The following is a 16,668-nucleotide window of genomic DNA, read 5'->3' as shown; positions in this document are numbered from 1 at the left end:
CAGAGCTAGCATCTTCTCTACAAAGTTCTTTGTAGAATCTACTCCTTGTTCCCCATCTGACATTATAGTGATCACTTAGCAGTCCTAGAAGTGCTCTCTCTCATGAGCCTTAACACCAAGATTATTTCTTAACCCTCTTAAGGTCCTTTTTGATATGTGCTCACTCTGACCTGTGCTATCCACAGGCTAAGCAGTGCCACAGATAAGAGATTTAAAGTGATTGATGGCTAGAATGTTTACCCTAGATTAGCCTATAGTTTAGAGTTGAAATACCTTAAAATACCATTGAGGTTCACAACTCTAGGTCATCATTAATCATTTTTCTGTTTGCATCTTTCTTTTGTAACCTGTATGTCTTCCTTTGAAATAAGTTTATTAGGAAACCATTCCTTCCCCTCTGGTACTCTTCTATTCTTGTTTTAGCTCCTTCCCTTTGGTTTAGAGACTTCTCTTCCTCCTCCCCCTACCCCCTATCCCTACCCCTTACCCCTTCTTCTTCCCCTGTTTTCCTCCCCCCCCCTTTTTTTTTAATACTTCTTCTTCTTATCACCATTATCTACTAAGAACATTTGGAATGTGTTTATAGGTGGAAGAGAAGAATTAAAGGTGACTGTGTGAGAGCCCAGCTATTTGGCCATACTTCTTTTCCTGTCAAAGGATGTGTAATTCTTGTGACTTACTAGATATTTTAGGAGGTTGGCCAAATGTCCATTTGGTAACAGTTTTTAAAACTTTTCTTCCACCTAGTGTTATGCTAGGTGTTTTCCAGAAAGAATACATGTATATTTCCTATCTTCTACAGTTATCAGAATATTATACTGTACTGACTGACGTGCCAACACAAAAATAGCATAATACATGGACACTGAGTTCATATCTTCAAGCCTATGTATAATAACTAAAAATAAAGAGATTCCATCCTCTTTTCCCTTACAGGCTTTCTGTATTCTGCCACACCAGGGGCAGATATGTGCTTTGCTCGACAGCATAACACTTCTGACAACAACAACCAATGTTTGCTAGGAGCCAATGGGAACATTTTGTTGCATCTCAGTCCTCAGAAACCAGGGGCTATTGATAACCAGCCATTAGTAACTCAAGAACCAGTAAAGGTAAGTGATTTGACATCTACTTAAAATAATTCTCTTTCAAGTGGCAAATAAATTCCTTTCTAGAGGTTTTAACACATAGCACAACATTCATACATTCATGATTCACTAATTAACCTGGTGTAGATGGATATCTCTGCATAGTACACATCTGTGAGAATATTTTATGATTTAGAGAATATTTTATGATATAGAAGCAGTAGTAATCTTTAAAAGTATTCTTGGGGCGCCTGGGTGGCTCAATCGGTTAAGAGTCTGACTTCGGCTCAGGTCATGATCTTGCAGTTTGTGAGTTTGAGCCCTGCATCAGGCTCTGTGCTGACAGCTCAGAGCCTGGAGCCTGCTTTGGATTCTGTCTCCTTCGCTGCCCCTCCCCACTTGTGCTCTGTCTCTCTGTCTCTCAAAAATAAATAAATGTAAAAAAAAAAAAAAAAAATTCTTAGGACAGCTACTGTGAAAATGTAGTTTTATGTGTATGTGGAATTTGTTTTTCCTAAAATAATATTTTATACTGTGTTTGAAAGAAATCTGTGAAAACCAGTCTTATTTCCAGATGCTCTAATGATTTTTCAAATAATTTGCCTTGAGTTATCTTCCTTAAATAATTTATTTTGAAAGTTAAAAATAAAAATCTCTTATAGAAAATTCATTTTTTTTCCAGTAACATAAAACTGAGTCGTGACATATGTGTTTGTTCTCCTGTGTCTAGGTTATGTTAAAACACAAGACTCTGTAAATACTAAAAATACTAAAAATCAACATTTGTGTTCCATTCTTTCTAAGGCTACATCGTTAACACTAGAAGGAGGACGATTAAAACGAACCCCACAGCTGATCCACGGAAGAGATTATGAAATGGTTCCAGAACCTGTGTGGAGAGCACTTTATCACTGGTATGGAGCAAACCTGGCCCTTCCTAGACCTGTAAGTATAACTAGTAGTGCTTTATCTAAGGAACAGTCCTAGTTTGGGTCTTCTGTTACTTTTCCATATGAATTTCACTATCCACAAATTAGTTCTTACCTGTGACAGCAGAATACTCAGTACCTGTAAATTAGTTGAACAAAATTTATGTTCCTTTTACATGTATTCATTCATTTGTTCAGCCATTTACTGAGCACTGTATTAGGTACCAACTCTTCAGTGATGTGTTTATGGGAGTGTGTGGCTACATGGAGTGGAGAGAATAGTCACTGAATTAAGTAAAGTCAAGGATATTATGAGGCTAGGCTATTAAATAAGTCATCCACATAAACACAGACTTTAGGATAATGCAGGACTTAGGCTGAGCAGAAGTCTGAAAGCCGGTGCCAAAAAGTTCAGTGAATATAGAGGAAGTGGTGTAGTAGTTACTTCTGAAACTATAATTTGCATTAACCACACAGGCATCCAGTTAGGGATTGATTCTTCCCATAGCTGTTGGTGGATTTTTGTGTTTTGTCTTTTTGAAGGAAGGACACAAAAATGATCACAACATATGATAACAGGAATTCAAGGCTTGTGAATGCTGATTGTTGCCATTACTAGGATGAGTCATTCAGAGCATAAATAAAATGTTCTAAAATAATTTAAAAGACTTGAAGTATATAATATCAAAATATTAACGAGTTTACTAAACAACATCTGTTGTGCTTATACAGTAAACAACAGGACTCATTACTCTGAATACTTTGCATTGTCAATGCAGTAAAATACTTTGTAAAAAGGTTCTTTTTGTAGATCAAGAAACACTCTCCTTCATACAGTGTCTGAGATAGCACTTTCTTTTTTTAAGCGTTTATTTATTTATTTTGAGAGGGAGCATGTGTGAGCAGGGGGCGGGCAGAAAGACAAGAGAGAGAGTCCCAAGCTGACAGCATGGAGTCCAGTGCGGGGCTCAATACCACAAACCATGTGGTCATGACCTGAGCCGAAATCAGCAGTTGGACACTTAACCAACTGAGCCACCAAGGCAGCCCCAAGATAGAACTTGCCCCAAGATAGAACTTTCTTATACTAGGAAAGTTTGCATGGATGAGATACAGTTACTTAGATCACTTCTAAAAAGAGTAAAATCTGCTATAAAGCTCTAGTGTATAATTTTGATGTTGATTTTGAGTTATTAATAATTATGTTTATTAAAAATTGTGTTTAAGTTGGAATCAGGAATTTAGTATTGTGTTTCTTGGCTCCAAAAGTTTCCTACTGTATTTGTCATCAGGACCCCTAGATAGATACATATATATATGAATATACATAGATATATATACTATATGTACTTTATTCTTTATATTCTTTATATATACTTTATTTATTGGGAGGTGGGGTAGTCCTTCAGTTAGTCACTTAATTTCTGGGACTTTCCTGCTGTATCTTAAAAAAATTTTTTTTAATGTTTTTATTCATTTTTGAGAGACAGATACAGAGCACTAACAGGGGAGGCACAGAGAGAGAGGAAGACAGAATCTGAAGCAGGCTCCAGGCTCTGAGCTATCAGCACAGAGCCCAACACGGTTGAACCCACGAACCTTGAGATCATGACCTGAGCCAAAGTTGGACACTTAATTGACTGAGCCACCCAGGCACCCCTTAATTTCTGGGACTTTCCTGCTGTATCTTAATATTCTATATCTACAGGGAAAACATTGTTGATAATTATGTTTGACACATATATACTTTGATGTTTTAGAGGCTGCCTAGATTTGGATTACCAGCGTTCCAATCTCTAAATCCCAGTGTCCTCCTCTGTAAAATGAAGATAACAATATCTACTTCATTAGAGTTTTGATAATTAAATAATATGTATGATTAGGACAGCATCTGATTTATAGTAAGTGGTCAGTAAATATTGACTGTTGCTAATATTATCATCATCATCATCATTATAATTATTAAATGAGTTTTTCAGAGCCCCATGCAAGGTCATGTTTTTACATTGAGGTCAGACAAATATTAAAGTAATTTTACTAGATCAAAGCTGCATTTACTGGCTTAATAGTATTTTTTTAATCTCTAAATTTGCCTGCTTACAGGAAAAAGTGCTGTAAAAAAATTTAAATATGGTGTTTTCAGGTAGAGAATACTAAGTGTATTGCCATGGCAAGGTTAAAAATTAATGTTTTTCACCTTCATACTTATATAAGTCATACTATTTATTTAAATAATATCTTTGGGGCACCTGGGTGACTCAGTCAGTTGAGCGTCCGACTCTTGATTTCAGCTCAGGTCATGATTTCACAGTTGTGAGATCGAGCCCGACATTGGGCTCTACACTGAGTGTGGAGCCTGCTTAAGATTCTCTGTCTCTCTTTCTCTGTCTCTCTCTCTCCTTCCCCCCCACCCACTCTGCCCTTCTCCCCTGCTGTGCTCACTCTTTCTCTCTCTAAATAAAATACAAATTATTAAAGTATATAGATACATATACACACCAAGGGGGCACCTGGGTGGCTCAGTCAGTTGAACGTCCGACTTCAGCTCAGATCATGATGTCATGGTTTGGGAGTTCCAGCCTCACGTTGACTCTCTGTTGACAGTGTGTACCCCGCTTCAGATCCTCTCTCTCCCCCTCTGTCTGCACCTTCTCTGTTCGTGCTCACTCTCTCTCAAAAATAAATAAAAATATTTTTTAAAAATATTTAATTTGTACATGTTGTACATGCTCAGTGATAAGTGACACACAAAAAAAACAAAGAAATAAAAATAATGCCAAATCCTACTACTTAAAAGATAACCACTATTAACTTTTTGGTGTGTATCTTTCTAAGCAGTGTGCATTCCTCTGTGCCTACTCATACATATACATATGTAAGTAGATATGTGTGGGTAATTTTATGAAATTGAATCATCTTATACCTGATGTTTTGTGACCTGCTATTTTCAATCTAACATAGATGCTGTGGATATCATTCTAGGTCAGTAAATCTAGATCTGTACCATTATTTTCAGTAATTGCACAGTGTTCCTTTATATACTTTGCATACATATACACTTGCATATATACATAAATCATAATTTATTAACCAATCACCTACTGATAGGCATTTAGTTTGCCTCTAGCACCTAATTGTTAAAAAAAATTTCTGGAAAAAAAATTTCTGGCGAGCGTTTTCTTTCCCAACATGGTGTGGTGATCTCTTTACGGTAAATTCCTGCAAATGGAATTGCATCTGTTGTTTGCAGTTGTCACTGAGGTTAAGAAGTTCAAAGACAAGAATAATTAAAAAGTAAATAAATGTGTTTTGTATGTTTGTACATAAGAATTTGTTAATTTGTAGTTTGCTCACGAAAGCACTTTTATCTTGGCAAGCAAGATGGGCATTATAAAAACTACTTCATTATCAGTTCAGAATTCTGCCAAAGGTATGTTTTTATATAGCTTTACAACTACAGATACTGTTATTATTTTTTTTATTTAAGTAATCTCTCCCTACCCCAAGACCAAGGGGTACCATGTTCCTCTGAGCCAGGCAGGTGCCCCAGATATTGAATTATTAATTTTTCCTCAAATCATGTAAAACTGAAACCATAAGAATGATGGTTGGTTTTGTAGCTGTCAGTGCCTATTTAGAAGTGGACAGACTTCTTCTAGCAGTCTAAAGAGAATACCAGGGAGAGAGTTACTGCTTATCATTTAAGTAGGATTTGAAAAACCTCCCAAGTGGAGCTTTTCGAGTGCCATACTGTAGCCTGTCAGAATTTTAAGAAAAAGTACTAAAAGTGTGGTTTGTATCATTGTTTTTATCTGGTTCTTTACTGCCCCCTCTTGGTGTTGAAAAATGCTCTATTGCAGAAAACACTGGTTACTAGGGCAGAGGGAAATAAAATAAAGCCTGATCACTGGAGACTGTTAAACATTATGTAGGATTTTATGTTTTAAAGAGTGTTAATTCTGCTATCCTTTTGGAATACTAATTTGATAATGTTCAACTCTTAAAATTCATAGAGCAATATTTTTATAATGAAATGTTTTCCTGTATCTTTGGGCTGGCAAACACATTATTGCAGGGGATTACTGAGAAATTGTTTCTTTTTTTTTTTCTTATTTATTTTGAGAGAGAGTACAAGCGAGGGAAGGGCAGAGAGAACAAGAGAGAGAGAGAATCCCAAGCAGGTTTCGTGCTGTCAGCACGGAGCCTGATACTGGGCTTGATCCCACAAACCGTGAGATCCTGACCTGAGCCAAAATCAGGAGTCAGATGTTTAACCGACTGAGCCACCCAGGTGCCCCAGAAAAATCCTGTTTCAACAACATAAGTCTTAGTTTTGTACATCCAATGTAGTTGTTTTAATCATAGACAAAAATACACTGAACAAACCAGTTACACAGTAGAACATAGATAGCAAATTTTTTCTTAAGTTTTTTTTTTTTCTTTTTTTTTTTTTTTTGAGAGAGCAGGGAAGGGACAGAGGAGGGAGAGAATCCCAAGCAGGCACAGAGCCTGATATGGGTGGGGCCTATTCTCATAAATGGTGAGATCATGACTTGAGCCAAAATCAAGCCAGTCGCCCAACCAACTGGGCCACCCAGGTGCCCCTAGACAGCAAATTTTTATATGAAAACATTTTTATCCTGAGTAATAAATAAAAATTGAAGCAAATTTATTCTTTATTGAAGAAATAAGGTGTTTTCAAATGATGTCCAATGATAAGGTTTTATGAGAGAAGCACATTCATAGGTTTCTGAGAATATTGTAAAATAAATGTTCATACATTTCGGAGAATATCTTATGAGAGAAGTATGTTCATACACTTCTAAGAAAATTGCTACGCTTTGGCAAAAGGACTTGTAGTTAATGATAACGATCTTCCATACTTTTTGACTTATACCTCTAGTGCTAGGAATTTGTCCGTGGAGCTCCTGGGTGGCTCTGTCAGTTAAGCGTCCAATTCTTGATTTCGGCTCAGGTAATGATCTTGCGGTTCGTGGGTTCGAGCCCCACACCAAGCTCTGCGCTGACACTAGGGAGCCTACTTGGGATTCTCTCTCTCCCACACTCTCTCTGCCCTTCCCTTGTTCGCTCTAAATACATACATACATACATCTCAGAAATTAGATAAAAATGACAAATTTTGTTTCTTTTATAGTGATCACATTATATCTTATATGACAACAGGTAATCAAGAATAGCAAGACAGAAATCCCAGAGCTAGAGTTATTTCCTCGATATCTTCTCTTCCTAAGACAGCAGCCTGCCACTCGGACACAGCAGTCTAACATCTGGGTGAATATGGGTATGATGAGCCTGAGAATGTTTCCTCAGCATTTACCAAGAGGTAACTTAAGAATGCAGCAAGAATACCATGCATTTGTTGAAACAAACAAACAAACAAAACCCAAGTTGCTCGAAGTCTGGTGCCACTGTACTAATACACATTCCCATCTGCTTTCATTCAGAATCAGTAAATCATCAATGGGGCTTAGATCTATGGTCATGCGCAAGACTAGATGGGGTAGTGGCAAAATCTCAGCAGCAAACTGAGAAGAGTTGTTTCTTTTTCTGGCTAGTCAACATACAAAGAAAATAAATAGAAATATATTTCATATACTTTTTTTCTTTGAAAACCATCCATTGTAAATTATTTCCTTGACCTAAGGTAAAACCTGTCAGTCTGTGACTGACTAATCTTTTCACCTCCACTCAAATATCTGAAAGTAATTTCTTTTGCAATATCATATTTTTGTTTGTTGGTTGGTGTTTTGGGGGACTTTTTTTGAGAAAACATGATACATTTCTCATGCTTGGCCCACAGAGCCTTTATAAGAAGACAGATAATATATATAAAATGAAGGATATATTTTTGAAAACTAAAATGATACATTGGCTTTGAAAAACATCAAGCCTATCAAAATGACATAAAAGTTCCCATTTTGATGTATTACCTACAAAAAGTTCCCCCTTGATTTCTCTGTTATGTTAAATTTTATTGACAGGCAGGACTTGCCTTGTGCTTTTACTTTGCAAATATTTGACATTGTTCTTCAGCAGAAGTAATGAGTTCATCCATTTACACAAAATCTCAGACTTTGTGTTAATAATGCCACAATGTTATTATAATTAATATAACTTAGTATGTAAGAACCCAAACCAACTCTATAATCACTATCATCCCTCCCTTGAAATTAAATAGAATTAGTTTTATGCCTTTCTTAAAGGTTATATTCAAATTATATATGGAGATTCTTACACATATTGTTTGGTAAGAATTATAGCAAAGTATTGGCTTCTACCTAACCAAATTTTGTCTTTGGGGAAAATGTCAAAATCAAGGAACAGTGAAATAGAATCACTGTGAAACATTCTTGATTTAATTTTCCATTGAATAAAAGTATTTGCCTTGCTTCCATGGCACCCTAGCATATATTTTTTTCAATTCTCTTTGAAAGATAACATGAGAGGAAAAATGTGTTGTTGTGCTTTTAGTAAGTATTCTTTGTAACTCTTGTGCTGATCCTAGATTTTTGCTGCTTCTGTAAATTCCACTAGATTTGTTGGTGCTATTCAAAAACACAAAAGTATGTGTAATAAGTGGCTGCCTGCTTAATGAGCTATGCTATAAAAACTGTCTAGAATTCAAATAAATTTCTTATGTGGCTTAAGACTATAGAAATTGACTTGGACACTACACTTGCAAATGCTTTTGAATCCTAGAACTGGGTAGTTATTGCTCTAAATTTATTCTTAATTTGAAATTTTTATTCCTTACTAATTAGTTCTGAAATCAATCATTAATCATTTTGAAGTTTGTAAAAATGATGCTTTCTTGCTGTAATCTTATAACTAATCCTCTGATGTATAATTGGAGAAATTTGCTCTATTACTTTCTGTTAGGAATTATTCTTTGCTCACTGATGATTGTAAAAGATTTGCTCTGTGTGTTTAAAATTGATCATGGTTGGGTTTTGTTCTGCTGTAACATAGTTTTCATCTTTCTTCTTACTCAATGTATTAAGGGTTATTTACTAGGCTCTTTTACTCCTTTTGAAGTGACAGATGTACAAACCATGTTTAAAGCCTTCAATGTAGCCTTTTTGACAGAGAAAGCTACAGAGGGCTTTGTTTCTTATATGATTTTTCAACCTATTGTAGGTGAGTGAATTCTTTTTGGAAGTTCTTTAAAAAGTGGATGATACCAATACTTTTCTCTGCTTTGTTTAGTAGATGAAAACTTACATGCATTTAATAAGGGGAAAAAAGCTAAGTCTCCATTGAATGGGTAGAAAATTGCCTGGCATGTATACTTGTACCCTAGGTGGATTATATTGATATGCTAAGGGGTTTTTTTTGTTTTGTTTTGGGTTGTTCAGTAAACTATAATATGCTATATAGCTAGAGAGGACCATTTTAAGCTACAACTCTTGCCTGGGTTTTTGGCTGAAAAATTAACCAGGGTTTAGTAGATTGTTTTAGCAAACGATTTTTGACTTCCATAATCCTTTGTCATTTCATCCACCTTCTCTTTTGAAGTATGTGGTTAAACTTGATATATTCTTTCTTTACTTGTCACTCTTTTCCCTTGCTGCCATTGTTTTTGTTTCTTGAGCCCTCTAGGAATTAAAGATCATGTCTGCTATCTTCTTACTGGGCAGGCAGGCCATACGGTTTTCCTCCTACCTTTTCAGCAGGGTGATTTTTTTTTTTTTAATTCACAGGAAGGTTCTTGATTTCACTTTTAACTCCACTTGGTAGAGTGTATGCCTACTTAGAATTCTAAACAAAAGTTTCTTATGTGATTGTACTAATGTGCCAGGTTATCGGGGCACTTAATAACTGAGAATGATCGGGTTAGTAATTCACAGATAGTTTATTTTAAGAAAGTGGGTCAGGGGGTGCGTGGGTGGCTCAGTCAGTTAAGCATTTAACTCTTAATCTTGACTCAGGTCATGATCTCAGTTTGTGGGATTGAGCCCCACGTCAGGCTCTGTCTGCCCTGACAATGTGGAGCCTGCTTGGGATTCTCTCTCCCTCTGTCCTTCCCTCAGTCACGCTCTTTTGCTCTCTTTCTCAAAATAAATAAACTTTAAAAAAAGGGAGAAAGTGGGTCAGGTTGCTAAATAACAAAAATTCAACCAAGGAAATTTTAAAGATCTAATTGGCTTTATTAATCAATTTATGAATTTGGCAGCATCCCGTCTAGCAAGTAGTAGGGAGCTCCCAAGGGCTTACAGAAAAGGAAAGGTTTTTAAAGGTAGAGAGGGAGTGGAAAAAGGGAAACTGTTAGCAAAGATTCCACTGTTTTAGGCAGGGTCTCCCTCTTAAGGGGAATGGTAGGAGTCTATCAGTAAATTTCCTAGTACTGACAAAGAAATTCCTATGTTGACTGGTTAAAGGTTACATTTCTGGGGGTTTGAAACTGCAGTTAGGTTAGGTTTTAAGTCCTGGTTTATTGACTTAAGGCTTTAACCTAAGTGATGCCATTTTGGGCCAGTGGTTTTCTTTTCAATGAATCCAGTTAACTGTGGAATTCAAATCCAGTCCCATATTATCTTCCCCATTCTTACACTGAATTTTGGTTTTGCTATTGCATGTAACCCTGCCGAGGACAGCCAAGATACCAGGGTCAATTGTTGATACATGCCACCTTTCTTGGGATCCAAATACTGCCTGTTAATTTGGGCCTCTGATTTTGTTGCTCTTCCTTTCAAAGTTAAGACTGACTTTAAACTTACTTTAACACAGTTGGTCCCCTGTCTTCATTTTACAGCTTTATTTTAAAGCTTCTTCTTCTTTTTTTTTAATGTTAATTTATTTTTGACAGAGACAGTGTGAATGGGGGAGGGTCAGACAGAGGGAGACACAGAATCTGAAGCAGGCTCCAGACTCCAAGCTGTCAGCACAGAGGCTGACGCGGGGCTCGAACCCACAAACCACGAGATCATGACCTGAGCCGAAGTCGGATGCTTAACTAAGACACCCAGGCACTTCTAAAGCTTCTTAATTTTTAAAATTATTAAAGCTATAATTCTCATTTCTCATCATTATTTTCTGAAATAGTCATTGCTGATCAGGGAGCTCTTTTTTATATCTGCCGTTTTCCTTATCATGATTACTATGACCATAGGAAATGTACCTTCTCCGAATGCGCCCTTAAAGCGGGTCTTAGCCTATACAGGCTGTTTTAGTCGAATGCAGACCATCAAGGAAATTCATGAATATCTATCTCAGAGGCTACGCATCAAAGAGGAAGATATGCGTCTGTGGCTGTACAACAGTGAGGTAAGTCATCTCCTGTTGTAAGGTAATTTATATACACATGTTGAAAAGAATCAAATGGTACACAAGTATATAGTGAAAATTCTTTGTTCCCAACCTCTGACCTCTATCTCTCACTTTCCTCAGAGGCAGTGCTATTAAATGCTTATATGTTCTTCCTAATATATGCAGTGTGTTTTCAGATTATACTTTGAAATTGGATCATAAATAGTTTTAACCAGTTCTGTATTCCATTGTTCCCTCTTTGTAACATCCTCCTATGATCACCATTGAGAGACAGTATGGTATAATAGTGAATAGCACGATTCCTGGAACCACACTGCCAGGGGTTAATCTTGTCTCTGCCACTTTAGCTGTATAACCCAGAGCAAGTTACTTAACTGTCTCAATTTTCTCATGAGTAAACAGGCAAAATAATAGATCTCGCTTAGAATTAAATGACTTAACTTTGTGAGCACTTTAAATAGGGTGAGTACAAACAAAAACGTGTAATTGTCCTATATGATTTTATATTTTGGTTCTTTTTTTTAAATATTTATTTTTGAGAGAGACAAAGAAGACACGAGTGGGGAGGGGCACAGAGAGAGAGGGAGACACAGAATCCAAAGCAAGCTCCAGACTCTGAGCTGTCAGCACAGAGCCCAACACAGGCTCGAGCTCATAAGCCATGAGATCATGACCTGAGCCAAAATCAGATGCTTAACCAACTGAGCCACCCAGACACCCCTAGTTTTGGTTCACAAACATGTTTACTGAATTTCATACCAGGTACTAGAGAAAAGTTCTGTAAGTGCTTCAGAAAATCTAAATCTCAGTGAATTTTGGTTTGATGTATGGTAAGTCTTCTGATCTCCCCAAAATTCTGTTATAACTTTGTTTTAGAGACATAAAGTATTTGTTTATGAAGTTGACATTGTTTTTCTCTCATGTTGCCAATTAAATTATTAATATTTCTGAACAACTATAATATCCACATATCTGTCACATAAGTTATAGAACTTCAAGGATGTGTTTGTCATTCATTTTTATTTTATTTCCATTTTGTTTTAAATTTAGTAATCAATTTAACAAAAACATTTCCTCCTCCTTACCAGAATTACCTTACTCTTCTGGATGATGAGGATCATAGATTGGAATATTTGAAAATCCAGGATGAGCAGCATCTGGTAATTGAAGGTACAAGATGGAAGCATGCATCTATATTAGATTTTAGGGAAAGAATTTAAGGTTTAGTTACTCAATAATTCATTTTATAATTTTTCTAACTATTATAGTAAAGAAAAACTATTAAGGTCTTATGTAATCCTACATTCTATCAAGATTGCTTTAAAAGAAAAATATGTCTACATTCATTGGCTGGCAATGGATGGAAATGGTGGGTAGAAGCAAGTGAATTCGGTTATAAATTTACAAAATTTCTTAGAAATTTCAAGCTGCCTTTTTTTGAGTTTGAGTAAGAAAACTAACTTTCTGGCACAGTTAGTGGCACAGGCTTTCATTAGTCATCAACACTGGTCACTCACCAACAGAGCTTACTTGTATATTCACATATACATTTACATAGTGGCATGCACGTGTCATTGAAAATTTAAAATGTATCTTTTCCCATCAAGATTTTTGGAAACATTGCTAGCTGCCTTTGTATTAAAATAGAGTTTTACTCTAACAGTTGTCACAATTTAAGAAGGAATTGTGATAATTCTAATGCATTGAGTTTAAGAGTTTTAATTACATTTATCAATACTTGAGTATAATTTTAATTCAGGCAGGTAATTGAGGGAATAGCTTACTAATGAATTCTAATTAAGTGACTGTAAAGTCCCCAATATAGAGTTGGAATAGTTTTAGAATCAATTACAAAATTAACCCCTTTTTTTCAGTTTCTGGTTTATTTAGAAATAAACTCTTTTCAAAAAAAAAAAAAACAGAAGCAATTAAATGGATATAGATAAGAAATTAACACATTTTCTGTCTTTCCAGTTCGCAACAAAGATATGAGTTGGCCTGAGGAAATGTCCTTTATAGCAAACAGTAGTAAAATAGATAGACACAAGGGTAAGTCTCTAATGTATTATTTTTAAAGAGATGATCTTAAAAGTCATCGTCTTCTTCTTCTTCTTCCTCTTCTTCTTCCTCTGCTTATGCTCCTCCTCCTCCTCCTTCTTTTTTTTTTTTAATTTTCTTATCTATTGAAGTGTTAACTTTTGGCCCTCTAGTTCAAAAGTGAACTAGTTCCCCTTTTACTTTACTTTTTCCTGAAGCATCACATTTTTTCTAACCTCACAATTAAATAATTTATATCTTTTTAAAGACCCGATACTAGGAGAGAATTGTTTGAATTCTAAAAAACTATCATAGCAGGGGTGCCTGGGTGGCTTAGTCAGTTAAGCATCCGACTTCAGCTCAGATCATGATCTCACAGTCCGTGAGTTTGAGCCCCGCGTCAGGCTCTGTGCTGACAGCTCAGAGCCTGGGGCCTGCTTCGGATTCTGTGTCCCCCTCTCTCTCTACCCCTGCCCTGCTCATGTTCTGTCTCTCTCTGTCTCAAAAATAAATAAAAACATTTAAAAAAAAAAAAAAAAACTATCATAGCAGTTAAAGAGAATCATTGCTACATTTAGATCACAAATGAACTTGGATTATCATGATTGCCAGTGACATCCCATGAAAAACCTTCTCTACTTTTAGCATTCCAAGACTGGAAAAAGAAGTATTAGCTCCATTTAGCCAACTGAAAGAATTTTAAAAATCTTTGCATCAAATACAAGTAACTGTTTGGTTTGTGACGTCTTACTATAGCTAAGCTTCTTTCTCATATTGTTTGTTCCAGTTCCCACAGAAAAAGGAGCCACAGGTCTGAGTAACCTGGGAAACACATGCTTCATGAACTCAAGCATCCAGTGTGTTAGTAACACACAGCCACTGACACAGTATTTTATCTCAGGGAGACATCTTTATGAACTCAACAGGTAATAATATTTCCTGATTCATTGCTCTCTCTTTATAATTTTGATATGAACCCAAAAGTCTTATTTGCCCTATTTAGTATGAAATGAGGGGAAAGACATACTTGTTTAAAAAAGATATTTTGGGGGCGCCTGGGTGGCGCAGTCGGTTAAGCGTCCGACTTCAGCCAGGTCACGATCTCGCGGTCCGTGAGTTTGAGCCCCGCGTCGGGCTCTGGGCTGATGGCTCAGAGCCTGGAGCCTGTTTCCGATTCTGTGTCTCCCTCTCTCTCTGCCCCTCCCCTGTTCATGCTCTGTCTCTCTCTGTCCCAAAAATAAATAAACGTTGAAAAAAAAAAAAATTTAAAAAAGATATTTTGATGTGAGAAAATAGATGCTAGGCATTTCTGTGATTGTGATTTATGAGAATCTTTGGCAAAAATTCTCCTCTTTAAACTTCTAGGACAAATCCCATTGGTATGAAGGGGCATATGGCTAAGTGCTATGGGGATTTAGTACAGGAACTTTGGAGTGGAACTCAGAAGAATGTCGCCCCGTTAAAACTTCGGGTAAGCAGATTAAAATAATATGAAAGTATTTAAGTCCTAAGCAGTTGTTTAAGTAATTCTTTTCTCCACATGCTTTTTATGTTTAGCTTTTTTAGTTTTAGTTTAACTAATGTTTTTTAGATCCTTCACTACACATAGATGTCAAATACTTTTACTTGTTCAGATGTATGCAAAATACTGGGAAACAAAGTCACAGTCTAAATTTGGAATGTCATTCAGTTTACTGATTTATCAGGTATCTTGCTTGTGTGTATAGTAAATCTTCCATTGTTAGTCCTTTACTATTAACAGTATTCTAACTGCAAGATATACCTCTGAGTCTAGTTAATGATACTCCATATATTTTTGACGTTACTAAAGTAATTAATTCTATCTGTAGAATTTAAAAAAACTGAAAGAATGTAATTACTGAAACTCATGGATACAAATTTTGCATTAATATCATATGTAGTAAAGTTAGGGTTATTTTTTATCTTTATTTAAAAACAATACAAAAACTTTTTAGTTTAAAATTAATAATCATAATAGCTAAAAATTTGACTACTTAACCACTTCCAGGCACTATTCTTTTTTTTTTTTTCAATATATGAAGTTTATTGTCAAATTGGTTTCCATACAACACCCAGTGCTCATCCCAAAAGGTGCCCTCCTCAATACCCATCACCCACCCCCCATCCCCCATCAACCCTCCCCCCGCCCCCATCAACCCTCCGTTTGTTCTCAGTTTTTTTTTTTTTTTTTAATTTTTTTTTTTTTTTTTTCAACGTTTATTTATTTTTGGGACAGAGAGAGACAGAGCATGAATGGGGGAGGGGCAGAGAGAGAGGGAGACACAGAATCGGAAACAGGCTCCAGGCTCTGAGCCATCAGGCCAGAGCCCAACGCGGGGCTCGAACTCACGGACCGTGAGATCGTGACCTGGCTGAAGTCGGACGCTCAACCGACTGCGCCACCCAGGCGCCCCTGTTCTCAGTTTTTAAGAGTCTCTTATGCTTTGGCTCTCGTCTACTCTAACCTCTCTCTTTTTTTTTTTTTTTTTTTTTCCCCTTCCCCTCCCCCATGGGTTTCTGTTTAGTTTCTCAGGATCCACATAAGAGTGAAACCATATGGTATCTGTCTTTCTCTGTATGGCTTATTTCACTTAGCATCACACTCTCCAGTTCTATCCACGTTGCTACAAAGGGCCATATTTCATTCTTTCTCATTGCCACATAGTACTCCATTGTGTATATAAACCACAATTTCTTTATCCATTCATCAGTTGATGGACATTTAGGCTCTTTCCATAATTTGGCTGTTGTTGAGAGTGCTGCTATAAACATTGGGGTACAAGTGCCCCTATGCATCAGTACTCCTGTATCCCTTGGGTAAATTCCTAGCAGTGCTATTGCTGGGTCATAGGGTAGGTCTAGTTTTAATTTTTTGAGGAACCTCCACACTGTTTTCCAGAGTGGCTGCACCAATTTGCATTCCCACCAACAGTGCAGGAGGGTTCCTATTTCTCCACATCCTCTCCAGCATCTAGAGTCTCCTGATTTGTTCATTTTGGCCACTCTGACTGGCATGAGGTGATATCTGAGTGTGGTTTTGATTTGTATTTCCCTGATCAGGAGTGATGTTGAGCATCTTTTCATGTTCCAGGCACTATTCTAATGATATTTTGTGTGTATTAACTCCTTTAATCTTCTAAATAGTCCTGTAATATAAAACAATATTATTATCTTTATTTTATGGCTCAGGAAACTAAGGCTCAGAGCAGTTAAATAGTTTGCCCAAGATTACAAGATAGTAAGTCCTCAGAGTTAAACATGAGGCTATTCTGCCTCTAGTAATAAAAGGTTATAAGACTAGATAG

The 16,668-nt window shown here is 36.5% G+C and overlaps 1 protein-coding gene across 3 annotated transcripts in view; it reads left to right on the top strand.

The window, feature by feature from the left end:
* Window positions 1-16,668, top strand: part of USP32 (ubiquitin specific peptidase 32) — a 242,450-nt gene that overhangs the window by 191,753 nt on the left and 34,029 nt on the right. For 2 of the 3 annotated variants that reach the window (XM_045488181.1, XM_045488183.1), the window contains 8 exons: window positions 937-1,112; window positions 1,893-2,033; window positions 7,202-7,361; window positions 11,148-11,302; window positions 12,394-12,475; window positions 13,280-13,354; window positions 14,130-14,268; window positions 14,708-14,813. In XM_045488181.1, the coding sequence (XP_045344137.1) occupies window positions 937-1,112; window positions 1,893-2,033; window positions 7,202-7,361; window positions 11,148-11,302; window positions 12,394-12,475; window positions 13,280-13,354; window positions 14,130-14,268; window positions 14,708-14,813 (1,034 nt within the window). The remainder of the gene's footprint in view (window positions 1-936; window positions 1,113-1,892; window positions 2,034-7,201; window positions 7,362-11,147; window positions 11,303-12,393; window positions 12,476-13,279; window positions 13,355-14,129; window positions 14,269-14,707; window positions 14,814-16,668) is intronic. The other variant, XM_045488182.1, reaches the window with a different exon arrangement.

This window comes from Leopardus geoffroyi, chromosome E1 (assembly GCF_018350155.1).
Source record: "Leopardus geoffroyi isolate Oge1 chromosome E1, O.geoffroyi_Oge1_pat1.0, whole genome shotgun sequence".
Taxonomy (NCBI): Eukaryota; Metazoa; Chordata; class Mammalia; order Carnivora; family Felidae; genus Leopardus; species Leopardus geoffroyi.
Note: the sequence above shows the minus strand (reverse complement) of the source record. Positions and strands in the feature narration are given on the sequence as shown.